Raw genomic sequence first — 25,884 nt, 5'->3', positions numbered from 1 at the left:
AATCATGATGATGTATGCTAATGAGGCAAGTCGAGGAGGTTCCAGAGCACACCCTCTAGGAATGGAGATCCACTTTGCATTATGTATTTCTCCGTGTGGGGAGTTGGTCAGCACCTGATGAGGGCCATGAAGGTGTGTGTTGTGTGTTGTGTGTTGTGTATGTACTTGATATGCTTATCAATCAATCATTCGAAGTGGCTTCAAGTTTATCAGTGCTTGTTTCACAGAAATCTCACAAGAAACCCCCACGTCACAAAAGCGCCACACCGCCAGGCAAGCCGAGACCCGGATCCCCTGAAACCACCCTGTCGGACTTGCAGTTTTGGGCCTGGGGCCCAATTTTCAGCAGGTCCCGTGAACATAGAACCCTGCTGAGATGGAATTGGACCACGAAATGAGCCAGCGTCGATCAAGGAAAGCCCTTGTGGATGTGTGTGTGTGCCTGAGTTGTGCTCTAACTAGTTAACGATTGCCATCAAGGTTTCAACTGAATAGTGGGAGAAGTCAGACCACCATCCAATCACCGATTGTGTATACTACAAGAAAACCGAGGCGAAGGTTCTTGTGAAACTTGAAAACTATTGTAAAAATCGCAATCGCCACACATCACATCACAGCCCAACCCAGTCCCGAACTACATTTTACTACGGTTTATCTTTGAGTACCGAGTTAAACCCCGAGAACTCTTCACATTCTCACAACACCCAAACCCACACAAGAAAGATGCTACGATGGTAAGCGAGGACACGCCCCTACCCGACCCGGCCCAACATTAAAAAGTGACCCAAGCAAGATACAAGAACAAATATATGTATAAAAAAGACTAAAAACTAACACACTCGTCCACCCAGGTATCAAGCCCGCCTCGCGGCCCGGCCGCTGCTCACCCAAGCGATCACCACCTCGGTGCTGTTCGCAGTGGGCGACATCACAGCGCAGCAGCTCGTCGACAAGAAGGGCGTTGAGAAGCACGACCTCGCCCGCACAGGGCGCATGGCGCTCTACGGCGGTGGTACGTTTATTATCTTTCCTTGAAGAAGCAGAAATCTGCTGCTCAACCCAGCCAAACCCAAACCCAAACACTAACCTCCCCCCCCCCCAACCCACAGTGGTCTTCGGCCCCGCCGCAGCAACCTGGTTCAAGTTCCTGTCCGCGCGCGTGAACCTGGCCTCCCCCAACGCGACCATGCTGGCACGCGTGGCGGTGGACCAGGGGGTGTTTGCGCCGACGTTCATCGGGGTGTTCCTGAGCAGCATGGCGGTGCTGGAGGGGACGTCGCCGGCGGAGAAGCTGCAGCGCAGCTACTCGGAGGCGCTGCTGACCAACTGGATGATCTGGCCGTTTGTGCAGATGGTCAACTTCAAGTTCATGCCGCTGCAGCACCGGTTGTTGTTTGTCAATGTGATTAGTATTGGGTGGAATTGCTACCTGAGCTTTTTGAATAGCGCGGGGGATAAGGGGAAAGTGGTGGAGGAGGAGAAGGAGAGGAAGGAGAAGCGGGTTGCTTGAGCGTTGATGGGGGGGCTGCTGGTTGGCTAGGTGGTTTTGGGGAAGTGATGATTTTATAGACAGGTCATAGACAGGTCAGGGAGCTGGGATTTTCTAGACTTGATAGACCGAGGTCTTTGGGCAGTACCGTTTGCTTTCGGTTCAATAGATCATGGGCGCCATTTTTCATGATTTGGAACCGAGGCGTCTTTTCAGGGTGTAATCCTAAATTGATTCCGAACCAGCCGCTATGCCAATGGGATCACAACCCTACGTCACGTTTGGGCTGAAGTACCAAAGCAGTCCCTTGCTCACCCGGATCGCCGCCCCATTCTTGGATCCTCGATCGTGAAAGGTACTCCAATCCAAATGCTTCCGTCGAAGCGGATACCTTATTCCACCTCCAAGACGGCAGGGGCTACAAAAGTCTTAGTCTTGTCCTTGGCAACAGCGTTCTCGAGACCTTCACCACCCTGGAGCGACAGTTAGCACAGCTGAAAGAACAAGGATCTTGTAAAGACGACTTACATAGCTCCTCAACGGGCTCACTTCGATCCCAGACTTGAAGTCGTCGCTGACAATAGTGACGCCGCTCACGGCCTCCAACCAGCGCCTGCCCTGGGCCATGATGTCGTACTTGCTCGTCTCGGGGTCGTCCTCGCCAGTGCCGCTCGCGTTCTTGAGCGGGCTGAACTCGTCCTCGCGGCGCACCTCCAAGCAGGCGAACTTGCTCATGTCCAGCATGGGGAAGACGTCAAAGACAAACTGCTCCAGCTTGATGCCGTTGGGCTTGGTGGGCTTGACCGTCTCGCCGGTCTCGAGGTCGGCATAGGGGATCTTCTTGCGGGCGACGTGGTGCGGCAGCGACTTGGCCCACTCCGGGATGGTCTCGAGGAAGCGGAACGAGTAGTAGTGGTTGACGATGTTGGCAGAGCGGAACTTGAGCACGCCGGGCTGCTTGGGGTCCTCCTCGGCAGCGACGGCCGGGTCGATCTCGCTGTATTCGACAACATCGGGCTTGCCGTTCTTGCAAACGATCAGGCCGACGCTCTCGGTGGCGTTGCGCTTGCGCACGACCTTGGTAGCGATGTCGACGTTCGCCGAGGCAGAGAACCCAATGAAGACGGGGTCGGCCACCTTGACGAGGCAGTTGTCCACGCAGTAGGCGTGGATGTGCTCAATGCCCCGCTTCTTCATGTCGTCTAGCACCTTGGACTCGACCAAAGCGTTGTAGATGCCACCGTTGCCGTCAGGTGCCACGGCCACCTTGCCCTTGCTCTCGAGCAGGATCTTGCCTTCGTTCGAGATACAGGGAAGGACGCCCTGCTCGAAGATGACGACGTTCTCGGGCTTCAGACCGAAGTATTTGTGCTCCTTAAAGTACGCCTCGGTAGGCCCGCGGGTCGGCCCGGACGTCATGACGTACCAGGGAACAGTGACGTTGCCGCCAGTGCCAGCCTTCTTGGCGGCGAGCTCCTCGACCTTGCGAATGCGTTCGGCCTGGATCTGGAATAGGGACTTGCCGGAAGGAAGGCCGATATCGAAGCAGCCCTTGGGGGCGGAGCTGCCCAGCCGTGTGCCCTGGCCACCAGCCATGAGCACGACACCGACCTTGTTCGCAGCGATCAAGTCGAGACCCTCGGCGTACCAGCGATCAATGTCCTCCTTCTTGGAGTCCATGATGCTGGCGCGGGCCGAGTCTGGGAGGGGCTCGAGCGAGGGTTTGGCGACCCCGCCATCTTCGGTCTTGGGAGGGGAACGGGCTTTGGCGTCAATCTCGTTGATGTACGTGGGGTCGAAGAGTGACAGTTGCTGGAATAGTGACGCCTTCTCGGCGCTAGACAGGGAGTCGTAGAAAGTAAACACCTGGCTCTGGCCGGCGAGGGTGTACTTCTGCTTGAGCTCGGACAGCTCCTGGGGTGTTGGTTCCTGCGGGGCATCCTTACCCCCCAGGTTCAGAGCTTGCATGACCTTCTCCATTTTGTAGTGTGCGAACGGCAATTAAACAATATAAAACGTGCTGCAAAACACTACTCTTTTTGCAATTGGCGTTGCGTTGGTAAGATGGAAGATGCAGAAATGATCAAGAGAAGAAAAACGACAAAACACGTTCTTAAGAGCAGGCGGGATCCTTTTGAAGCCCAACACAATAACACGAGGTAGGCTCGGCAAGACAGCAGCAGAGGAGCCCAGATCCCGCCCGATACAGATCCCGAGCAACCACAGCCCAGCTCCAGCCCAGGACTGCCCCGCCGCCCGCGCCAGATGCGCCACTTCGATTGTTGAACCCCGCCGAGACAAGTTAAGATCCACCGTGTGCGGCAGACTCAGCTTCCCATTCGACAGAATGGCAGGGGCGGTCTGAAGTGCCGGACGTTGAGGCACCTTCAATTGCATGTTTCCGAAACTAAGAAACAACAACTTGCAGATCTGGGCGCATCACGAAGGTTGTGGTGATCGTTGGAAGAGAGAGAGATACTTTTTAGGCAGGCATCCTCGAAATACAATTTACCAAGTCAGAAACCCACAAGACAAGCTTCGAATCGGAAAGATGTTCACCCGTAACACCACGCTAGTCGCCAGTGGCGCGTTGCTGCCTCAGTTTGGCCACTGGGGTCCAGGGGTCGTTGACGGCAAGGCAAAATATACCCCTGGTGAAGTTCAGACGGCGATGACCTCGGCTTTTCTCTATAAAACCCATGCTGTTCCTGACCGCTCAACCGACTGATAGCCTCTGGCTTTGTACTTCATTTGGCCAAAGAAGCAAGCTAAAGAGTCGGAATCCCGCCTTTTTGAGACCTTGATCAACCAACCAGCGTGCGGCAATGTCATCCAATACCCAGGAAGATAACCTCCCAACGCCATCCTTTGAGGGCCGTCTCAAGCTCGACACCTACATGTTCAACGGCGGTGCAGCGGCCGGTGGCCGGCGGCGGAGCCCACGCTTCAACACGGCAGCTTCCACGGAGGAGGAAACCGCCACACTCCCAGTACCATCACCACCCCGCGGAGCCTCTCGCTCCCCATCATCCAAGCGCAAAGCCCCCACCGACAGCAACGACAACGACAACGACAACCCCCCCTCCAAATCCATTTCCAAATCCACCCCCAAATCCCCCTCCAGCAAATCCCCCTCCAAACGCGCCCGCCCCAGCGCCTCCTACGCACCCCCCTCCACCTACGCGCACCTGCCCCTCCTCCCCGACGCCATCGCACCCAACCTCCTCGTCCTCTTCATCGGCCTCAACCCGGGCATCGAGACGGCGCGCACGGGCCACGCCTACGCGCACCCGTCCAACCACTTCTGGCGGCTCCTGCACAGCTCGGGCGTAACCCCGCGGCGGTGCGCGCCCACCGAGGACCGCCGCATGCCCGAGCTGTACTCGCTGGGGCTGACCAACATCGTGGCGCGCCCGAGCCGGAATGGCGCCGAGTTGAGTAAGGCGGAGATGGATGCGGGGGTTGCGGTGCTGGAGGCGAAGGTGCGGCGGTGGAGGCCCGAGGCGGTGTGCGTGGTGGGGAAGAGTATCTGGGAGAGTTTGTGGCGGGTGAGGCATGGGCGGGGGATTAAGGCGGGGGAGTTTCGGTATGGGTGGCAGGAGGTGGGGGAGAATATGGGGGTTGTGGTGCCGGAGGGGGCGGGGGGGGAGGAGGAGGTGCAGGAGGGGGTGGTGTATAGTCCGGATTGGAAGGGGGCGAGGATCTTTGTGGCGTCGAGTACGAGCGGGTTGGCGGCGACGCTGAAGCCGAAGGAGAAGGAGGAGATTTGGAAGCAGTTGGGGGATTGGGTCGTGGAGAGGAGGGTTGATAGGGCGGCTGGTGGTGGTGTTGCTGGTGGTGCTGCCGGTGGTGCTACCAGTGGTACTACTGATGCGACTACCGAAACGGTTGAAGATGAATGAGAAGGTCGAAACAATCTAATAATCTACACCTCATAAAACCACCCAGTCACGCGAGCAGCGAGGTCATAAGCATACACTAATCATTATCAAACTACCTATCTACACTGTCCGCTGCTGCCCGCTTAGCATGATACTAGAGCACGGGTCGCCAATCTCTAAATCAAGGCGCAACGACGAGGTATTCATGAGTTTTGCTCCGAAACGCCGCCCATGTTCAATGGTATCATCAGCTCCAAAAAAGACCAGAACCAAAATGAAGGTGCCGGGGGCCAAAAAGAAGTCGCAAAATGCAATCCGGAAACACAACCAACCCTGTCGATCCTTACATCGTGAAGACGATGGCGCCAATAGTCGCCGCGACGGGCCACCAGCCAGCGTGGCGGGCCAGCTGGCTCAGGCCGTCACCGGCGCCGTTGTTGAACGCGTCGGCGGTCCCCTCGGGCAGTGTGCCGTTGAGCAAAATGGTGCTCTTGCCGTTAACGTCGGCGACATTGATCAGCGACTTGTTGAGGTTTTGGTAGCTGCCGTCGCCGATCAGGGAATCGAGGTACTGCTTGTCGGGGTTCTCGTCGCAGCCGCAGTCGCCTCGGGGGGAGCATGCGCAGTCGACAGGCTTGCTCTCGTTCCTCTGGGTGGTCGAGTTGTAGAAGGTGTAGGGGTGTTCGAAGTGGTATCTGTGCGCGCCGTAGAGCCACACGCCGGGCCAGAAGGCGAGGAGGCCAGCGCCGAGGAACACGGGAGCAAGGCCCGACGGCGTCCGACCGCCGGCTTTGTACGGCTTGGCCGCACCACCGCCGTAAAATCGCCCGCCACCGTAGGCTGGAGTAGGGGTGTTTCGGCCGGCAGCACTTGGATGCAATGTTAGCAACTGTTGCGAACAAACGAAATATATGCTATCAAACGCAAAAAAAACCAAACCCACCGCCCTGGAGGAGATGCCGCGCTGCTGCGGCTGTTGCTGCTGGAGCTGGTTCCGCTGTTGGAACCGCCCCGGCTGCCTGTGCTCCCCGTTGAGCCGGATCCCGTGCTCGAACCGGAATCACCGTTGGAGCCGGAACCGCCAATAGTCCTGCTCATTCCAAGGCGGCCACGGTAAGGAATTGAAAGCACGCGAAGCAGAGAACATTTATACTTACGATCCCGAACCTCCACGTCCGCCACCGCCACCGGTGGTACCACTACTGCCACCGCGTCCACCACCACCGCCGCCGCGACCGCCGCCGCCGCCACCACCCTTGCGCTTCCACAGTTCCTCGCTCGATGACTCGTCGCGCTCCGTGTTCTGCAGCGGCTGGTGTGTTGCGAGCTCGGGAACCGGCTTTGGCGCGACAAGTGTGCCGACCGCGACGTCGCTGAACACAGTCGCCGCGAAGAGGAAGGACGACAACTTCATGATGTGCGGTTGTAGAAGGTAAAAGCTAATACCAGGATCTGAGGGCCAAATGCTAGGTGTGCAGGCAAGGAGGAGATGCTGCAATGCCACGTGTGTAGGTCGTGCGTCCTGTGTAAAATGGAAGATGGCGAGGATGAGCAGGGCGCAAACGGGGATGCTGCATTGATATAGGAAAACGCCTCTTTCTTTCCCCAGTTTTGCTGCAGGTCTGCTTGTTTCCCGCAGAGTGTGGTTAGGCTGTGCGTGTGCCAAGAGAGACCTTCCATGTGGCGGAATTTTCAATCATCCATGATGACATGGGACCAAAGCTTCATCCTCGCTTGTTTTAGTTACAGTTTCCAGGATCCGTCAGGCACCTTCACTCAGCCGCTGATGCTGTCAGGTTCGCCCGAAACCTGTCTATTGGAAAGGCCCTGGCTTGAAGGTCTTAGCACAAAGCCACAAACATACCAGTCGGTGTGAGCCCTTGTCAGTCATTGTGCTATGTGCTATGTATAGCGACTTCGTTGCAAAGGAGCGAAAGCGGCATGACACGGCTGCGGTTGATGATCCCAATTCATTCATGCCCGCTGCTCGCTGTTCAACCGCAGAAAACGCCACTTGATTCCAGAAAGCTGGTAAGGCGGCGCCACGGCACCACCGCTGCAGGAACTCCACATGTGGCTGAGGAATGACTCCATATCGATCTGCAAATCACCTGAATCAACCAATGGTAACTGGGGATAGTGGCACGCTCCACACGCACCCCAGAAATGGTGACGGTTTGACCCTGCATCAACCCGCTGAGCCTGCCTGATTTGGATCTGAGGGATGCCTTGGGGTGTGCCTTGCCCCATCCGCCCAACTTCACACAGCAACTCTTGCTTGTCAATGCCACCACACCTATCGCACCGCTTTCGCAAATTGATCGCATGCCCCGTTTAACCACCCGAGGACGCCTATCAAGACGCCCGTCGATGATAAATCGGTTTCTTTTCTCCGCGGCTTTCTTATCCGTGCTGTTTGCTATAAAATAGTTTTTTATCGTGCGACCATCATGAACCCCTCTCGGCCCAGTGATCAATCCTTGTTGGACAGGCTGAATGCCCTCAAGTCCACAGGCGTCACACTTGACAAGCCAGCAAAGTAATAATGCCCCGTCCTTGACAGCGTGGCATCCGGCATGCCACCGTCCTCGTGTAGTACCCTATACGTGAAGTACATCGGGCTAAGACACGTGCGAGAAGCACCGCAATCCTCCCTGTACCAGACGCCCAACCAACCTCAAAGGAAGATGCCTTGGCTGCACGACTCCGCATTCTTCGGAGTCAATCAAGCAGCAGTAGCCGGGATGGGGCCGGCACAGGAGCACCGCCCTCGGGGAGCCCGCTTCCCAAAGAAGAGGGGACTAGACAGGTATCCCCGATGCCGGGGGGACCGAAAAACCAATCTTCAAAACGGCCCCCAATTCGTTCTGCCGAGTTCGAGGCGGCCGACGAAGAAGCCCTGGACGAGCTTTTAGGCGCCCTGGGAGACGAGGAGTTCGACCTTGCCGCAGATGAGGATGCGGTGCCACCCCCTGGCTTGGATCCCCGGGACGAGGCAAAAAGGGTATCTGATCTGCTTGAATCACTGGGGAAGAAAGCCGGGGGTCCGGCATCAAACGGGCCGAGCAACACAGAAGGTGATACCGATGATGATAACTCGGACGGGGAACAAATGACGCGCGACGTCGATACGCTCCTCTCACAAATACGCGATGAGATAAACTCACTACCGCCGCCCTCAGAAACAACACCTCAAAACGACGACGAAGAAGCCCCCTTCACTCTCCCCACCGTCCCCTCACAGCTCGTAGACCCCGCCCCCGGCCCTCACGGCGACGAGGACGCTCTGGAGCAGGACCTCGCAGCGCGCATGGCCTCCCTGCGAGGCCTGGGGCCACCAGCAACCTCCGCCTCCGACGCGCTCGGCCTCCCCTCGGCGCCGACGTTCCGGCCGCAAGACCGCGCCGGCCGGCTGGGCGCGTCGAGCAAGTACACGGACGCCGACCAAAAGACGTGGTGCGTGGTGTGCCTGGACGACGCGACGGTCACCTGCGCCGGCTGCGACGGCGACGGCTACTGCGCGCGCTGCTGGCGCGAGATGCACACGGGCCCGTCGGCGGGGTACGAGGAGCGGGGGCATGAGTGGGTGAAGTTTGAGAGGGAGAATCGGCCTTAGCTTTTTACCTGCATATACAGCAGAGCTTATGAGAGGCTGTATGTGTGTGTGTGTGTGTCTGTAACTACCCGTGAGCTGGGGGCTGAGGGACGGGGGTTGGCTTAGGTGATGTGATGATCACACGGTTGTCATATTTTATCATGGAAGTGAGCGCATCACATTGGAGATGGTATCGAAAGAAAACACCGTATTTAGCAGACGCCCGATATACGAAATACGCGCTTGACTTGATATACAGATGACAAAGCCACAAAATCCCCAAGACAACTCCAACCCGCAACCCGCAATCATCCAGCGTATCCCTGACCAGTAAGACATCATTTCATAATTCCCAGCGACCAGTTACATGCCATGCCATGCCATGCGACCAAGCGAAAAACGACCCATTGAACTCCGCCACGTCTCACCCACCACACCGGCCCGCCCCAAAGTGGTACAGTCTCGGTGACGAAGTCAGATATCGATTCCGAGCTATCGGTTGCCCGATTCATTCAGCCAGTCAGTTTGCCATTCCCAGGCCCATTCCCAGGTCCATTCCCAGCCCTATTCCCAAGCCCAAACCCAGATCCCGTTTCTCCTTTTTGTCGTTTTCCGTTACCCCACCACCGTTAAGCTTAACCCCTCGCGCCCGACCCGCCCCCATTTTCCTGCCCAGCCGCCGTGCCATAACCCTCCTGGCCCGGCGCGGCGGTGTTCTTGGCGCGGCCAGTGATATCGCCCCAGGTCGCGCCAAAGCGGCGGCCGGTGCTGGCCAGCAGGCCCTCCTCCTCATCGACCTCGGCCTCCTCGTCCAGCTCGCTGAGGTTGAGGCGCGGGGTGCGGAAGAGGCTGGTGACGAAGACGACGAGGAAGACGGCGAGGAAGACGAACTGGGTCCAGAAGTCGACGGCGCCGAAGACGGGCCAGTTGAGGGTGACGCGGTTGAGGAAGGTGGACATGACGGTGGGGGTGCAGACGTCCTTAGCGGCGGGCTCGCGGAAGGCCTCGGAGCAGGGGCGCACCATGTCGCGGTGCTCGCGGCAGTCGGGCTGCTCGCCCGGGTGCCGCGGCGGGTTGACGCAGAAGGTCTGCGTGCCGTAGATGGCGTACTGCGGCGCCACGAGCATGGCCACCGCGTAGTTGATGGCGAGGATCATGAGGGCTAGCAGCACCGTCGCGATGAGCAGGGCTTGCGGTGCCGTGCGGCCCTTTTTGAGCTGGAAGATGCGCACCCAGAGGAAGCGGATGCCAATGGTGGCTAGGCCCGTGATGGAGCTGCTAAAAAAGAGGAGCACGAGGAGCGCCATGAGGATGTAGTCGACGGGGAAGACCTTGGCGGACTGGACGAAGATCCAGTTGATGGGCTGGAACACGTTGAGGTGGCCGAGGATATAGCCGCAGTGTTGCTTGCAAATAGAATTGGCGGCCTTGTCGATGCCCGTGATGAGCATCGACACCCAAATGAGGATGGAGAGCAGGAGCAAGAAGATGCCGCCGAGCAGCTTCAGGGGGCGGAAGACTGCTTCGATCTTGGTCCAGGCCCGGTAGATTTTGCTGCGGTTGTCCCCACGTGCCTCGGCCGCCAGCCTCTCACGGCGCACAAGGGTCCGCTCCTCGCGCAAAAGAGCGTCCATCTCCCTCCTGTCCTTTTGTGACATGCCTTCCGGGCGGCCGGCGTTGCGCATCCCCAGCTGCCTTTGTAGCTCGCGATTGTGCTCTAGGGCCGAGGCGGTGGTTGCCGAGAGCTGGGGGGCCGAGATAGACGGTGCGGATTTTATGAACGACACCGGGAGCAGAGCTAGACCAGCGCTCGTGTATAGGATGTAGAGAAGGGTACCAAGGGTTATGAGCAGACCCACACCAAAGGTAAGCGCCTTCTCCCCATTATTCGCGGCGAGTAGGCGCTTGAAGTAGTCCAGATCCATGTGCTTTCCGGGGTTATTGCCAGCGGCTGGCACGAAGAAGCCGATGAGGAAGAGGATGACCACGAGGAACACAAAACCCAATGTGTACTTCAGGGCCCGCCAGATGCGAGCGGCAGCGCTGCTGGTCCCTTCTTCCTCCTCGACTTCATCGTATTCCTCGAACCAGAAGTAGGTGAAGGGTATGACGATCAGACATAGCAGCGCATCGAGCGTGTAAAGTGTGTAGTACACGATCTTGAGCGTCAAAAGAATTCCATCAACACGGCCGGGGGTGGCCCAGTCCTTCTTTGCGCCAAGGTGAGCTGACGCGGTCGATGAGACGAGGGCGATGTCGACGGGAAGGAGGAAGACGGTGGCGAGCAGCGCGGTAAGGCTGATGATGGAAACAATGCTGACGACAATGGACCGCTCGTGAGGTGTCTGCCAGGTGAGGGTGGTGATGACGGAGACGAGTAGAACGAGGGCGACAGCAACACCGTATGCGACCCAGATCAGACTGGTCTGCAGGAGACCTGCTGGTGCCATTTTGCCGGGTTCGTCGCCTCTGAAACGAGGACTTGATGGCTTATGTTGAATGAGAAGCTGTGAGGGCGCGAATTGTCGAACAAATTGTCGAAATAATTGCAATACGGATGCGACAGCTTCAATCGGCAGGTGGTTGAAGCAGGGACATGTTGCAGGCAGGTTTGAGGTTTGAAAGTGGGTTGGGGTGATAGGGAAGGCACTCGGATGGGAGGGGACCTCGCCAGGGAGGGTTCATCTGGCTGTGACGCAATGCCGCATGAACTGCAAGGTAAAACACGAGTGAGCTCAAGCTCGCGCCTGTGGTGGGACAGCATCGCATCGGGTGCTTGGAGTGGTCTGAGCTTCTGGGGTCGGGCCTGGCCCGTCTCCTGGCAACGGCCAATCAGTTGCTTTCAGAGATGCAGCTTGTTCAAAGCTTCAACGCTTCAACGCAACAACCCAACAGCAATCCAACCTTCTTACAGCAACTTCGAGCTAACGTACATCTTACTTTTTAAAGGAGAGATATGCGGACCGAGCGTATGCAATGCAGTGTTATACAGAGCTGACGCCGCCGACGGCCGTAACGCATTCGACGACGCTGCAATTTATCCCTGGGCAAGGCACGAACCTCGCCGTCGCCAAGTCGTCCCTCCTCCAAATATTTCGAACAAAGGTTATTGCGACCGAACTCGACACATCACAAAATAACGGCCACCGGGCACGAAATGCGAATCGATATGAAAGCCGGTTGGCCAACGACGACGATGGCCTCGAAATATCCTTCCTTGGCGGCGATAGCCTAGCACAACGGACCGATCGTGCCAACTACACGAAACTGGTCCTTGTCGCCGAGTTTCCGCTTGCGGGCACGGTAACGGGGCTTGTTAGGATAAAGACACCAAACGCGCGCCACGGGCTTGACTCGCTTTTGCTTGCATTTAAGGACGCCAAGCTCAGTCTCGTCGAGTGGGACGCCGAACATCACACCTTATCGACCGTATCCATCCACTACTACGAACAGGAAGAACTCCAAGGAAGCCCCTGGGCAGCCCCATTGAGTCATTATGTCAACTTCTTGGCCGCTGACCCGGGCAGTAGATGTGCTGCGCTCAAGTTCGGCGCCAGGAACCTAGCCATCCTCCCCTTTAAGCAGGCCGATGAGGACATTGACATGGGTGACTGGGATGAAGAGCTGGACGGCCCGCGGCCGGCCAAGGACCTGTCGAGCGCCGTCATAAATGGAGCTAGCAACATAGAAGACACACCATATTCACCGTCATTTGTCCTCCGACTCTCCAATCTTGACCCAAGCCTGCTCCATCCTGTGCACCTGGCCTTCCTGCATGAGTACCGAGAGCCCACCTTTGGCATCCTCGCCTCCACCGCCGCCGCCTCAAACTCGCTCGGCCGCAAGGATCACTTCGTCTACATGGTCTTTACCCTCGATCTCCAACAAAAGGCCTCCACCACCATCCTCTCCGTCACCGGTCTGCCTCAGGATCTCTTCCGCGTCGTGCCCCTGCCCGCTCCGGTTGGCGGCGCCTTGCTCGTAGGGTATAACGAGCTCATCCACATCGACCAGTCGGGCAAGCCGAACGGCGTAGCTGTCAACCCAATGACCAAGCATTGCACCTCTTTCGGCCTTGTCGACCAGTCCGACCTCAACCTCCGTCTAGAAGGCTGCGTCATCGACGTCCTGGCCGCCGACCTAGGCGAGCTTCTGATCATCCTAAACGACGGGCAGATGGCCGTAATGACCCTCCGTATCGACGGCCGTACCGTCTCCGGCTTAGAGCTGAAGATCCTCCCCGCATCCTCGGGGGGATCCATCGTACCTGGTCGTGTTTCTACGCTCTCGCGCATTGGCCGCAATGCTATGTTTGCCGGGCTCGCAGAGGGCGACTCACTCTTGTTTGGGTGGGCTAAGAAGCAGACTCAGGTTGGGCGAAGGAAGCCCCGGGCCAAGGACAATGCCGGGGACGTGGACGTTGAGGAAGATGAAGACATCGAGGAGGAAGAGGAGGACGAGGACGACTTGTACGGCGAAGCCTCGGCGCCGCAGCACCAGCCCGTGTCGGCAGTGAGCGGCCTCCTGAGCGGAGAGGCCAGCCTTCGCGTCCACGACCGTCTCATCAACCTCGGCCCCATCCAAGCCATGACGTATAGTCAACCGGTCTGGCTACCTGGGAGCGAGGAGGAACGAAATTCAGCCGGCGTCCACAGTGACTTGCAGCTGGTCTGCGCCGTGGGCAGAGACAAGTCGGCTTCTCTCGCGACCATGAACCTGGAGATACAACCAAAGGTTATCGGCCGTTTCGAGTTCCCCGAGGCGAGGGGGTTCTGGACCATGTGTGCCAAAAAGCCAATCCCTAAGGCGCTCCAAGGTGACAAGGGCGGGAACTCTCTCGGGAAAGACTACGACGTGTCCGGCCAGTATGATAAGTTTATGATTGTCGCCAAAGTGGATCTAGATGGCTATGAAAAGTCCGACGTGTATGCGCTCACCGCCGCCGGCTTTGAGGGTCTCGGTGGCACTGAGTTTGATCCTGCAGCCGGCATCACCATCGAGGCTGGGACCATGGGTAAGGGCAGTAGGATCATTCAGGTACTCAAGTCTGAAGTCCGATGTTATGACGGAGGTATGTTTTTTACACCATACGTTTACAGTTGTGAGTGATGTTGCTGACACTGGTTTTGTAGATTTCGGTCTCAGCCAGATCGTGCCCATGCTTGATGAAGAGACCGGCGCCGAGCCTCGGGCTATCAGTGCAAGTATTGCCGACCCTCTCCTGCTCATCATTCGAGATGACTCAAGCGTGTTTGTTGCCCAAATGGACAGCAGCAACGAGCTGGAGGAGCTCGAAAAGGAGGACCAAACCTTGGTTACCACCAAGTGGCTTACCGGCTGCCTGTACGCCGACACGACTGGCGCGTTTGCAGAGGAAGTGGCCGGAAAGGGGGGCAAACCAGCCCAGACCATACTCATGTTCCTTCTGAGCGCCAGTGGCTCTCTCTATGTGAGTGTGCTCGACGACATGGCGGTCTTGATGCCGTAATTGGTGCTAACAAAATTTAGATATATCGGCTTCCGGACCTGTCGAAACCAGTCTATGTCGCTGAAGGGTTGTCTTACATACCCCCAGGTCTCTCAGCCGATTATTCTGCACGGAAAGGCACGGCGAAAGAGACGGTGGCAGAGATTCTGGTGGCTGATCTCGGTGACACGACTCACAAATCTCCGCATCTCATTGTTCGTTACCCCCCGACTCCTTCTCTGCATGAGCTAACCGGTCGCAGCTCCGTCATGCAAATGACGACCTCACGATCTACCAGCCGTTCCGCTACAATACTAGCGCTGGCGCGGACTTCTCCAAGACCCTATTCTTCCAGAAGCTGCCAAACGCGGCCTTTGCCAAAAGCCCGGAAGAAGCAGACGAGGACGAGGCAACACACCAGCCTCGGATGTTGTCGATGCGCAGGTGCAGTAACATCGCCGGATACAGCACCGTTTTTCTGCCCGGTGCATCGCCAAGTTTCATTATCAAATCATCCAAATCAGCGCCGAGGGTGCTACCGCTTCAAGGAACAGGTGTGATAGCCATGAGCCCATTCCACACCGAGGGCTGTGAGTATGGCTTCATATACGCAGACTCTCAACACATGGCGCGGGTGACGCAGTTGCCGCAGGATTGGAACTACGCCGAGACTGGGCTTGCCGTCCGGAAAATACCCATCGGGGAGGATATCGCCGCTGTCGCGTACCACCCGCCCATGCAGAGCTACGTGGTGGGCTGCAACACGCTCGAACCGTTTGAGCTGCCCAAGGACGACGACTACCACAAGGAGTGGGCACGGGAGAACCTACCGTTCAAACCCACCGTCGATCGCGGCATCCTCAAGCTCGTGAGCCCCATCACGTGGACCGTGGTTGACTCAGTTCAGATGGAGCCATGCGAGACCGTTCTCTGCGTCGCCACCCTGAGCCTGGAGGTGTCCGAATTCACCAACGAGCGGAAGCAGCTCATCACCGTGGGAACCGCGCTCATCAAGGGCGAGGATCTGCCAACCAGGGGCCGGGTCTACGTCTACGACATCGCCGAGGTCATCCCCGAGCCCGGGCGCCCAGAGACCAGCAAGAAGTTGAAGCTGATAGCAAAAGAGGAGATCCCACGGGGCGCAGTCACCGCGCTGTCTGAGATTGGCACCCAGGGTCTCATGCTGGTTGCCCAAGGGCAAAAGTGCATGGTCAGAGGTCTTAAGGAGGACGGCACGCTGCTACCCGTGGCCTTTATGGACATGAACTGCTACGTCACCACCGCCAAGGAGCTTCCCGGGACTGGACTGTGCCTGTTGGCGGACGCTTTCAAGGGCGTGTGGTTCACGGGATACACCGAGGAGCCGTACAAGATGATGCTGTTCGGGAAGAGCTCGACGAAGCTGGAGGTGCTGAACGCAGATTTCCTGCCCGATGGGAAGGATCTTTTCATCGTAGCGTGCGACGCCGACGGCAACATGCACATTCTGGAGTTTGACCCCGAGCGTAAGCCTTTCCATCTCCCACTCCCAACCTAGCCTATCACCCTCAATTAACCAAACTAACCCACTTCCTAGACCCGAAATCCCTCCAAGGCCACCTCCTCCTCCACCGCACAACCTTCAACACCGGCGCTAACTACCCCACCAAATCCCTGCTCCTCCCCGCCTCCACCCCCGCCGACAAAGCCGCCGACAAAGCCAAACAAAAACAGCAGCAAACCACCCAACCCGACCCCGACCCCGAACCCGGCACCCACCGCCCGCACATCCTGCTCCTCGCCTCCCCCACCGGCGCCCTCTCCGCGCTCCGCCCCCTCCCCGAAGCCACCTACCGCCGCCTCTCCTCGCTCGCCACACAGCTCGCTAACGCCCTGCCCGCCGCCGCCGGGCTGAACCCGCGCGGCTACCGCGTGGCGGCGGGCGAGGCCGTGGCGGCGGGCGTCGAGGCGGGCATGGGAAGGGCGATTGTGGATGGCGCGTTGTTGGCGCGGTTTGGGGAGCTGGGCATGGCGAGACGGGTGGAGGTGGCGGGGCGGGCGGGGTATCATGGGAGTGGGGGGGGGACTGCGGTGGGGGAGGTGAGGGCGGAGTTGGAGGGGGTGTTGGGGTGGGCGGGGTTGGGGTATTTTTGAGGGGGGTTGTTGGTTTTCGAGGGGGAGGGGGGGAGTGATGGGTAAGGGGAGATGGATAGGGGGGTGTGGTGGAAGTGGGAAAGGGTGATTGAGTGAGGGTTGAACTGGGGTTGAGGCCGTTTGTTTTGTGGTGTGGTGGTTGTTGTTTGTTTACATGCACAGGGGTTAGGTATGCCTCAGGGATGCTAGGTTGATAAAAAGGGTGCTTCCTTGATGTTTGTATTATGTTACAGGAACGGCGTGTGTGCCTTGTGTCAGTGTAAGTATTCTTGGGATCTCTAACCCCTCTCGCTAAACCCAGTCAGCCACATGCACTTCTGTCTTAGGCAAGCCATCTATCACGAGTGTTCCTTTAGAAGAGCGTTTCAGTCATTTCTATTTGCCGATCGTAAATCAAAACATATGGCAGAAATCAACCCCAGCAACACACTTCCGTCCGTCTATAAATGAACACAAGAAACCAAAAGCCGCTAAATCATCAACCTGCCGCGAAACCCCCAACCACAATCCCACACAATCCCATCCTCCCCCATAACAAGCTCAATACCCCACCCCCTCCCCCGCTCCCCTCCTCCTCAAACTCCCCAACCGCCTCTTCAAACTCTGCGCCAAATTCTTCCCGCCCGTATTACTCCGGTGCACCCCCGACGAGCCCGCAGCCTCCGCCCCCAACCCCTCCCGCGGCCGCTCCCGCTCGCCAGCATTACTCACGCTCCGCCGGCGCACAGCGGCGATCGTGACACCCTCCTCCGCCTTGCCATGGCCGTAGTCGTAGTTGTGGTCATAGTCGCGCGGCAACAATGGGGAGGAGGCGGTGGCGGTGGTGGTGGTGGGCTGCATCTCGTAGGAGACGGTCCCGGTGCTGTTGGTGGTGGGTTGTTTGGCGCGGCGGGCTTGGTCGTGCGAGAAGGAGGGCTCGCCTTTGCCTTTGACGTCGTCGGGGTGGTAGCGCTGGGGATGGGGGTGGGTTGTTAGTTGGTTGGCCGGTTGCGAGTGTATGTGGGAGGGGATGAGATTAGGGGGTGACCTACGATGTGCTCCCACCGCTTGTAGGCGCCGCCGGCAGCGTCCTCCTCGCGCATCATGTCGGCACCCTCCTCGTAGTGCATGGTGCGCCCGGCCATGTCCTTCATGCCGGGCGGGACGACGGCGGTGCCCTGCAGAGGCATGTGCTTCACCAGCGAGTCTTGGATGTACTCGGGCGGGGTGGCCTTGAGGGCCTTGGCGTTGGTCTCCTTGACGGCCTCGACGGGGGAGTACTTCTTGTTGGTATTGCGCGACTTGAGGGTGGCGTCGAACGGGCCGCTGTGGTGGTACACGGACGGGACGGGTCCTGTAATGTCCAGCGTGTCGATGGTGTCGCTAGGCTGCTGGCGGCGGTGGTTGTGCAAGTGCGGCGCCCGGTCCGCTGCCCGGTGCTGCTTGGTGAGCATGGCTAGCGGCCGGTGAGACATATCCCCTGGGTACCGCTCCCTGAGCGAGCCGGCCCGGCGCGGGAGAGTGTCTTTCCCTCCGCCTTCTCTCGCCTCGGACGGCTGGTGGGAGCTGGCACGGCGACGGTGCCTATTCTGGTCTCCTACTGCAGCAGCCATGATACCTGCGCTGGGCCTGGGAGTCGATACGCTGTTGGCTCGGGCCAGAATGGTGCCCTGGTTCCAGCGAGTCTGTGGCGGGTTGGCGGTATGAATGGAGCGCTTGCGTTCCAGGCTAGACAACGGCGGGTACTTGGAACGTGGCGGCGAAGGGGGGAGGGGTTTGCGCTTTACACTGTTGTTGCGCAGAATCGGCACCGTTTCGTCGGGGTTCTTGACAACTGGCTTCCGGTGCCTCTGGCCGAGGTATTCACGGATATGCTTGGTAGACGATGGCTGTGTCGAACGCGGTCCAAGGCGAGTTGCACTGACTTGGTTCGGCTCCGGATCGTAGAGAGGGCCAAGGATGTACTTTGATGCCTATGGTCAACAAGAGTCAAGGATTAGTAGTCGTTTTGAACGGAAATGGCAATATGGTGAAAAATGACAGCTTCTAGGCCAGGATTTATTGGGACTATGAATGGCAACCTTGCGCCTGAAACTTGGCAGGTCTGCCATGGAATGGAAGCGGGATGCAGTGACGCAACTCGAGGACGATCGCGAGCGGCAACGATCATCCCAGCAACCACCGGGAGGCTCGGGGTTCATCTTGAATTATGATAATAGTGGACCATAGCCCGCTGCTACGTATAATACCATATACTCGGCAGAAAAATTATCGAGACTTCTGAAGGAATTGTTGTGGTGGTGGTGATCAAGGAGGTCTCTGGAAGGCGTTCCGAAAAAGGAATGAGAGCGAAGGACGACGTCATCGGCACTTGCGCGACCTCTTAACTTTGACAACGCAGATAATGAAGTTCTAGGTAGGGAAACACGTGGGTTATAGACAGCGAAGCAGCCTGATGTGGAAATGGCTTGCCGAGTACGAATAATGTATAACAGCTTGGGAGAGAGTTGACGAAGAGAGAAAGCTCACCCATTGCTTGTCGATAGCAGACATGCCGCCGTCGGAATCCCTGTCGCTCATTTTGGTGCAGGGGTAACTCGATTCAGTGGGGCTTGGAGATGCTTGGATGAACCTAAAGTGGGGTTTGGAATGACGAAGTTGAAAGTTCAAAGTTGGAATATCTTCAAAAATGATTTGGGTTCTTCCTTGGAAAAAAAGGTGAGAGCTGAGTAGGTACCTGATAATAAACGATGGGCTGATACGCGCGTACAAAGCCGGGCGCGGGCGAATGCGATGGTGCGGCCCAACTCTGTCTGAATGTTGAAAAGGGCCTGCCTCGACTTCGTTACAGGCCAATACCATGCACTTCCTCACATCCCGTGGCAGCGTCATCTGTCCCTTCAGCCACGCAGGGGCAGCGAATACAGCGAGTCAGAGGAGAGGCCCAAGCCGAGAGACCCTGAATTTCCGTCCCGACTCTTGCGCAAACCAATCGGCAGCCGTCGCAAGAAACAGAACAAAGTTTCCACCACATCGCAGCCAGTACCGGCATCCCCCGAGATACACTAAAAAGCGCCCATGTGCATGGAAAGCATCAACGGGTTTCTCCGCACCCGCCATTGGCTGAGCCGTTGTCGAGTCGTCCCGGGATCGTACGGCTACAACACCAAAACGTGGCCGTGACAGGGCTGAGATAGGCCCCGGGCCATCGCACCGGCCAGGGGACTCCACACGGAAGCCAGCAAACGAAACAAGACGAAACAAAACAAAGCAAAACAAAACCGAGCCCGCCAGACCCAGCCAGCCAAATCCGACTTGACCACAAACCGCCAAAATCACCACCGCCATCAGATCAGCAATGGCGCTAGTCGATTACACCTCCTCCGACTCGGACACCTCCCCATCCAGCACCGACACCACCCCCCGAAACCGAAACAGAAAGAAACAAAAAACAACTCCATCCTCCCCACCCAACACCAACCACAACACCAACCACAACACCAACCACAACACCAACCACAACACCAACACCAACCCAAACCCAAACAGCAACCCCCCCAGAAATCACAACCCCCCCTCCCTGCTACCCCCAAACCCTCCCCCACAATCCACCACCACCCTCCCCCCCCTCCCCCCCTCCTTCCACGACCTCTACGCCACCCCCACCCGCACCACCACCCACGACGACCCCTCCCTGCACCAAGGCCGCACCCGCCAGACCCCGCACACCCCCGGCTCCTGGCCCACCCACGTCTATGTGGAATGGCACCCGGACCCGGCCACGCATGCGCTGTTGGCGGAGCGCGTTGGCGCACTCTCTACGGCTATCTCTGGAAAAGGGGAGGGGGTGGTGGTGGTGGTGGAGAGTTTCCTGGCTAGTGAGCTTGGCGTGGCGCTGCCGCTGCATGTGAGTTTGACGAGGCCGATGGTGGTGGGGACGGGGGAGAAGGGGGCGTTTTTGAGGGAGGTGGTGGAGGAGGTGGGTGGCGGTGGTGGTGGTGGTGGTGGTGGTGGTGGGGGGGGGCAGGCGGTGTTTGGGTTAAGGGGGAGTGGGGTGGTGGAGTGGCATCGGACGGGGGAGAGCGGGCGGTCGTTTTTGGTGTTGAGGGTGGAGAGTTTGTTGAGGAGGAAGGGGTTGGGGGGTGGTGGTGATGAGGATGATGGGGATGCTGGTGATAACCCAAACCTCGAGTTGACGGGGTTGCTGCGCCGGTGCAACGCCGTGGTGAAGCGGTACGGGCAGCCGGGGCTCTACGAGTGGGCCGAGGCCGAGGATGGGCGGGCCAACGGCGGGAGACGGATCGGCGAGGCGTTTCATGTGTCGATTGCGTGGTCGTTTGCCGAGCCTACGGACGAGCTAGTGAGGGCGACGGAGCGGGTGTTTGGTGGGCGGGATACGCAACAGAAACTTCGGGAAGTGCAGATTCCCGTCGAGGGTATCAAGGTCAAGATCGGGAACGTGATCACAAACGTGCCCCTTCGGCAGCCGGGGGCGAGGGCAGGCAGAGAGGGTGCAAGAAACTTGCTTGGGTTATGATGTCTACAAACGGCTGATAGACAAATACAGGGTATATACCTCTATTTTAGTTGCCAAACCACCAGGCCAAATACATTTCTGTATGTCAACCGCCATCTCTCCATCCATGTACGAAATCAGCAAATGCACCATCCTGAAGAACTCGCGCTCTATCGCAAGTGAGAACCCGTTTTACCGCAACTCCCAACGCCGTTCTAGACCCGAAATCCGGGCCGTGATGCAATGCTAGCCAATGACGCCAATAAAAGCACAACCACCTCAGAGCTCATCCACCCTCGCCCCCCCAAAGGTCCACGTCCTCGGAGACACGGGCAGGCCGACATAGAACTGCCACAGTCGCCGCAGCTCGGATGTGATGATCTGCCACCTTCGCAAAGTCAGCACAATGTTCAAACGTACCTCCAGAACAGAAAACTTACAATACGGACGGAAACCGGACCCAGCTCTTCATTATGAACTTGACCACCTTGATCACCTTGTCCAGCTCGTTGTCAAAGTCCTCCTTAATGGTCCGATCCTCGTAATCAGGCTCACCCTCCCCGGCAAGCCTTTCGTCTGCCGCTTCGGACGGCGCCGCATCCGACGACCCCGGCACGACGGCATGCCGCGGCTTCTTCGCCCTGTCGGGAATAATGTTGATCTTCTCGGCCTCCTTGAGCCGCTCCTCAAACTTGCTGGCCTTCTCGATCTGCTCGACCATGGCCCTAAACTCCTGGATGGCCGTCATGCTGCTGCTCAAGCGCGCGTACGTGTTGAACAGGGCGACCAGCTCGGTGCGCTTCAAGATGGGCACCGCGGGCGCGTCGTTGTTGTCGAACTCGAACAGCACCTTGAGCGCCGTCCCGTAGCCGACCGTCTGCAGCTTGCCCCAGAGGCGGCACTTGTCGCAGCCGACGCAGTCCATCAGGCGGCTGACGTTGCGGAACCGGTTGCGGAAGTCCTCCTTCAGAGAGGGGCCCTCGCCGTTCTTGAACATCAGGCTCTCGTCAAAGATGTGCGCCACGCTTGTTGCCTTTTCCGTCACAGCCATGACCTTGCTCCGCGTTATGGCGTCCTGCTCCGGGTCGCCCTGGCAGAAGGTGTAATCTTGGTGTTGCGAGACATACGGGCCCAGTTTCGCGATAGCGCGCGTGATGAGCGCATAGTTGAAGTAGAGGTTGCTGATGCGGTCCGGGAACTCATGTAGCCGGTCCATGTAGCAAGCGACGTTGGGCTGCCACTCTCCGGTCGTCTGGTTGAGGAAGTCCCAGCACAAGTGTGTCGAGATGCTCGCGTGCATGCCCGAGATGACGCGGTAGAACACACGCTTCTCAAGACACTCGTCCTCGTACTCCAGCCCAGTCTTCGCCACGAAAGGGGTCAGCGGTTGGATTTGCCGCTGCTCCTCCAGAACTTGCTGCCGGCCCGCGGCCTCGATCACGGCCTTGAAGTCCATGGCAGCCGGCCCCTTGGCCGACAAATCACTTCCCAGCGCCGCCGAGCGCGGGAACGAGCTCCTGGAGAAACAGTTCTCCCGGTAGATGGCGTCCCAGACCTGCTTGGCCCCGTCGCCAGCGTAACCGGTGAACCGCTCCGGGTTGCGCAACAAGCTCACGTAGTCGCCCTTGGAGGACGCGCTCTCGTCCTCGGGCACGCAGTAGTCGCGGTCGTCGCACTCGTCGTCGTACTCGAACACGCAGCTCTCCCCGACGCCCTCCCCCAGCCGGCCCTGCAGCGGCCTCTCGGGCTGCTGCGCCTGGGCGCTCTTGCCGGGGTGCTTCGCGCGCGGGCCCTCCAGCTTGCCGAGCTCGCTGGCGCGCCACACCAGCGGGATGTCCTCCTCGCTGTCGAGCGTCTCGACGGCGCAGGCGATGTTGCCGCACATGCCATTCTCGTCGTTCCAGAAGGGGCACTTTTTGTGGAAGAGGTTGACCCGGTAGTGCGAGAAGAAGTCGGTCGTCTGGGTCAGCTCGTCAAGGGCCGGCTTGACGTTGCGGTTCAGCCGCTCGAGGGTCGAGTAGGAGGCGCATGCGTCGCTGACGATGGCTCGCGGTGATATCTGCCAGACGGAGCCGTTAGAACGAAAGAAGCGAACCTCGACCGCCGCAGCCGCAGCTACCTCGGAGCAATGCGACGATGCAGCAGGAGCAGCGAGGGAGAGAAAAACGCCAAGAAGGCTAAAGAGAGCATACCGCGCAGGCATCTTTGGAAGAAGAGTCTGGATTTGGGTCCGAATTCTGGCAAGAGACCCCAGGCCCCCAGAGGGAGAAGACCGACAGGTAAAAGAGGCGAGTAGCCGACTTCATTATTGACGACAACCTGGCGGCGTGGTTTTGCGGTCGTTTTGGAAAGCTACGGGCTTGTGACCCAGTCGGCGCGCAGTAAGAGGACCGGCCGGGATTTGGTGTTAGGGGTGAAGCTTGAAGGTGGCCTGGGGACGATTCCCGCGACCTGGCCTGAAACAGGGCGGTCTTAAAGATGTGGTCCGATGTTTATGGAGTGGCGGCCCCCAAGAGGACATTTGGCGATAAGCCGCTTATCGAGTACGGAGAAAGGCCAGGATTGACGGCCGGCAAGAAAGCTTGGCAGGTTCTGGAATTGCAGGGAGGGAATGTGAATAAATCATTGAAGAACAATGAACAACAAAAACATACACAGTGCGTGCAGGGAACAGGCAGCCTTCAAAGGAAACCGAGTCTGCTTTGTTCAGCCAGCGCCATCATGCGATCGACCGGCTCTAGGTGATATCGGGCTTCTCTCTGGCTTTTAATATCGAAAGATGCGGAAGCTGCGGGGGAGGGGTCCGCGGAGGAAGGTGAAATGTGTCCAGAACGGAAGATCAGCAGATGCTGAATTGCCGACCGAACGATCTGTTGCATGCTGATTGCTTAGAGAAATAGACGAGTCTGCCGATGTTCCCTTGACTCCAACAGCATGTGGCGTCGCATTGCCCCATACTGGGTCCGATCCCAAGATCGGAATCATCAGGTCCGGGGTTAAGAGTCGTATGGATGCTTGTTGGCGAGCTGACTCAATGGTAGAGGACCTCGTGGCTTTCACTCTGCCGAACCCGCCTTGGGTTATTTTCTTTGATGACCTGTTGGTGCTACCACCCTTAACGGCATTCGCTTTTTGTTCTATCTCTGCGTCGTCAAACATACTTACACCGCAAAGTCTTGGACACAACCTTGGTCAAACTGTGGTATTATTACTTGCTGTTGATCCAGTACATAACCAACAAATGCATCATCCCGGAACGGCGTTTCGTCTGGCTGCTCTGTCCAGATGCAACGATTTCATCAACGCCGTACAGCCCTCAATCGACACTCGGGTCGGTCCTCCGACCCGTCACACAACCCCGTATCCTGAGTTCACCTCCACGGTCAGGCCATCACACGCAGCCACACCTGGTGAGAATACAGAGGGCGGAGCAGCTACGTGCCTCGTGTGCAAGCCCCAATCAAGACCAGGCCATACCGCGGGGCCCATGACGCCCCGCTTGCCCCATCCGGGTATTATAGTCATACAGTAAAGTGACGTTCGCTATGTGGTCGTGCTTGCCGTGATAATGCAAAACGCCAAGGACTCAAATTCCAGTATCTTCTTCTCCGCTCTCCTATCTGTTTCACTGCGGTGGCTGGTAGTTCAGGGGGCGCCTTGCGATGGTCAGCATTTGATACAACCGGAGTTTCGCTCGGGGTGCTTACTTGAAGAGGAGAATATGGGGCTCCGGCTCATGAACCTCATAGTGTTCCCAACCAAGGCTCTGCAATGTAATCAGCATCCGGCCAGCCAGTTTGCAACACCACGGTGCATACCTGTGTGATCCCCATGCCCCGCCATTCATCCTCCCAGAGAAGTTTCAATGTGCCCTTCGCCTTGTCGTGATAGTCGCTAGGAATGGCTTTGAGCATGGCCTTGGGCAGTTGGACGTGGCGGTACTCGTATTCGCTGTCGGAGTATCTGATACACGTCAGTCTCGGCGGCCCCAAATCAACGTTTGCCCGCGTCGGAGAACACACCTAGTGGAATAATGTATGCCGTCAAGGAATTCGTCCAGGCGCGCGCGCTCCTCTTCTGTCAGCTGCCTCGGGATCCGGTTGCGGCGACCGGAGTCGATGCCCATACGCTCCGGGGTTGACATCTTTGTCGCTGGTGATGTTTCGGGATAGTAGCTGACGATGGCGGTGTGTGCAAGTATTGCGATGCTCGAGCTGCGCCCCGCGTCGTGGTGGGGATGGCTAGGCGTTCAAAAAGTGGTTTAAGTCGCGCGAACCCCCCGCGTCAGGTTGGCTTGCGGCAAAGTACGTGGGGTAATGCTCGACTAAGCCGTCTGGTTCCAGTCTCTGGTGCACCGAAAGCTAGGTAGTGCTGCGATGTATGTAAGATTGGCGATGCGCTGATCAGCCGGGTTCCTTGATCGGAGCGAGGTCTGGTGGAGGGTGGTGTAAACGCTGGGTTTTGCGCGCGGCCTGTTGGCGTTGAGTGGAATTTCTTGAGCGGAGGAGGGGGATCGAGAGCAGGCAAAGGTAAACAAATCGAATGGTCCATCTCTACTTCGTAAAAGGCCCTGGTGCACCTGCCCAACGCTAAAATTCTCACCCCTCCGCCCCATCCGGTAATAGGGCACGGGCCTCATGGTGTGAAGGTGACAATGGGGGGTTGTTCAAGATGTTGTAGATAATTCAAGCACGTTGTTTTGGTATTGTGAATGATGGTGCTCCGCATTCTAGTTTCCACAATAGATAGGACTGAATATTCCGGAACATAATACAGTCCTTCATGTTTCCATCATACCCCCGTCGATTAAAAATGGTGAGGTAC

General features: G+C 57.9%; 11 protein-coding genes across 11 annotated transcripts; 5 read left to right on the top strand and 6 right to left on the bottom strand.

Annotated features, from left to right (window-relative positions):
* The first annotated feature begins 561 nt into the window (after window positions 1-561).
* F5144DRAFT_69009 (uncharacterized protein) lies at window positions 562-1,996 on the top strand. Its single transcript, XM_066793333.1, has 3 exons — window positions 562-734; window positions 852-1,012; window positions 1,110-1,996. Exons 1-3 carry the CDS (start codon window positions 724-726, stop codon window positions 1,508-1,510), a joined length of 573 nt encoding a protein of 190 aa, XP_066649249.1. The 5' UTR covers window positions 562-723; the 3' UTR covers window positions 1,511-1,996.
* On the bottom strand, window positions 1,882-3,469 carry F5144DRAFT_589295 (nucleotide-diphospho-sugar transferase; the record flags this gene model as incomplete). Its single annotated transcript, XM_066790025.1, has 2 exons — window positions 1,882-1,962; window positions 2,018-3,469. 2 exons carry the CDS (start codon window positions 3,467-3,469, stop codon window positions 1,882-1,884), a joined length of 1,533 nt encoding a protein of 510 aa, XP_066649248.1.
* Window positions 3,470-3,891: 422 nt separating this feature from the next.
* Window positions 3,892-5,552, top strand: F5144DRAFT_638392 (uracil-DNA glycosylase-like protein). The gene has a single exon (XM_066792689.1). It carries the CDS (start codon window positions 4,315-4,317, stop codon window positions 5,389-5,391), a length of 1,077 nt encoding a protein of 358 aa, XP_066649247.1. The 5' UTR covers window positions 3,892-4,314; the 3' UTR covers window positions 5,392-5,552.
* Window positions 5,553-6,916, bottom strand: F5144DRAFT_68972 (uncharacterized protein). The gene is made up of 3 exons (XM_066793332.1): window positions 6,528-6,916; window positions 6,314-6,460; window positions 5,553-6,239 (listed from the first exon to the last, which is right to left on the bottom strand). Exons 1-3 carry the CDS (start codon window positions 6,782-6,784, stop codon window positions 5,714-5,716), a joined length of 930 nt encoding a protein of 309 aa, XP_066649246.1. The 5' UTR covers window positions 6,785-6,916; the 3' UTR covers window positions 5,553-5,713.
* Window positions 6,917-7,783: 867 nt separating this feature from the next.
* F5144DRAFT_557931 (uncharacterized protein) lies at window positions 7,784-9,168 on the top strand. Its single transcript, XM_066788053.1, has 2 exons — window positions 7,784-7,909; window positions 8,011-9,168. Exons 1-2 carry the CDS (start codon window positions 7,821-7,823, stop codon window positions 8,984-8,986), a joined length of 1,065 nt encoding a protein of 354 aa, XP_066649245.1. The 5' UTR covers window positions 7,784-7,820; the 3' UTR covers window positions 8,987-9,168.
* Window positions 9,169-11,667, bottom strand: F5144DRAFT_557930 (uncharacterized protein). The gene has a single exon (XM_066788052.1). The coding sequence runs from the start codon at window positions 11,413-11,415 to the stop codon at window positions 9,601-9,603; it is 1,815 nt and encodes a 604-aa protein (XP_066649244.1). The 5' UTR covers window positions 11,416-11,667; the 3' UTR covers window positions 9,169-9,600.
* A 169-nt stretch (window positions 11,668-11,836) lies between these two features.
* F5144DRAFT_524495 (CPSF A subunit region-domain-containing protein) lies at window positions 11,837-16,565 on the top strand (the record flags this gene model as incomplete). The annotated part of the gene is made up of 5 exons (XM_066786787.1): window positions 11,837-14,036; window positions 14,098-14,414; window positions 14,474-14,647; window positions 14,695-15,937; window positions 16,009-16,565. Exons 1-5 carry the CDS (start codon window positions 11,942-11,944, stop codon window positions 16,563-16,565), a joined length of 4,386 nt encoding a protein of 1,461 aa, XP_066649243.1. The 5' UTR covers window positions 11,837-11,941.
* A 540-nt stretch (window positions 16,566-17,105) lies between these two features.
* F5144DRAFT_598364 (uncharacterized protein) lies at window positions 17,106-19,124 on the bottom strand (the record flags this gene model as incomplete). Its single annotated transcript, XM_066790938.1, has 3 exons — window positions 17,106-17,516; window positions 17,597-18,517; window positions 19,074-19,124. 3 exons carry the CDS (start codon window positions 19,122-19,124, stop codon window positions 17,106-17,108), a joined length of 1,383 nt encoding a protein of 460 aa, XP_066649242.1.
* Window positions 19,125-19,669: 545 nt separating this feature from the next.
* On the top strand, window positions 19,670-21,081 carry F5144DRAFT_638364 (uncharacterized protein; the record flags this gene model as incomplete). Its single annotated transcript, XM_066792688.1, has 2 exons — window positions 19,670-20,523; window positions 20,737-21,081. The coding sequence occupies exons 1-2, from the start codon at window positions 19,903-19,905 to the stop codon at window positions 21,079-21,081; spliced, it is 966 nt and encodes a 321-aa protein (XP_066649241.1). The 5' UTR covers window positions 19,670-19,902.
* Window positions 21,082-21,114: 33 nt separating this feature from the next.
* On the bottom strand, window positions 21,115-23,403 carry F5144DRAFT_557924 (endoplasmic reticulum Oxidoreductin 1-domain-containing protein). Its single transcript, XM_066788051.1, has 3 exons — window positions 23,253-23,403; window positions 21,501-23,119; window positions 21,115-21,448 (listed from the first exon to the last, which is right to left on the bottom strand). Exons 1-3 carry the CDS (start codon window positions 23,364-23,366, stop codon window positions 21,340-21,342), a joined length of 1,842 nt encoding a protein of 613 aa, XP_066649240.1. The 5' UTR covers window positions 23,367-23,403; the 3' UTR covers window positions 21,115-21,339.
* A 1,269-nt stretch (window positions 23,404-24,672) lies between these two features.
* F5144DRAFT_68879 (regulatory subunit of cyclin-dependent kinase) lies at window positions 24,673-25,294 on the bottom strand. The gene is made up of 3 exons (XM_066793330.1): window positions 25,083-25,294; window positions 24,768-25,023; window positions 24,673-24,716 (listed from the first exon to the last, which is right to left on the bottom strand). Exons 1-2 carry the CDS (start codon window positions 25,202-25,204, stop codon window positions 24,804-24,806), a joined length of 342 nt encoding a protein of 113 aa, XP_066649239.1. The 5' UTR covers window positions 25,205-25,294; the 3' UTR covers window positions 24,673-24,716; window positions 24,768-24,803.
* Window positions 25,295-25,884: the final 590 nt, after the last annotated feature.

Source organism: Chaetomium tenue (assembly GCF_020726465.1).
Source record: "Chaetomium tenue strain MPI-SDFR-AT-0079 chromosome Unknown F5144scaffold_1, whole genome shotgun sequence".
Lineage (NCBI taxonomy): Eukaryota > Fungi > Ascomycota > Sordariomycetes > Sordariales > Chaetomiaceae > Chaetomium > Chaetomium tenue.
This window is presented reverse-complemented; position numbering and strand designations above follow the sequence as displayed.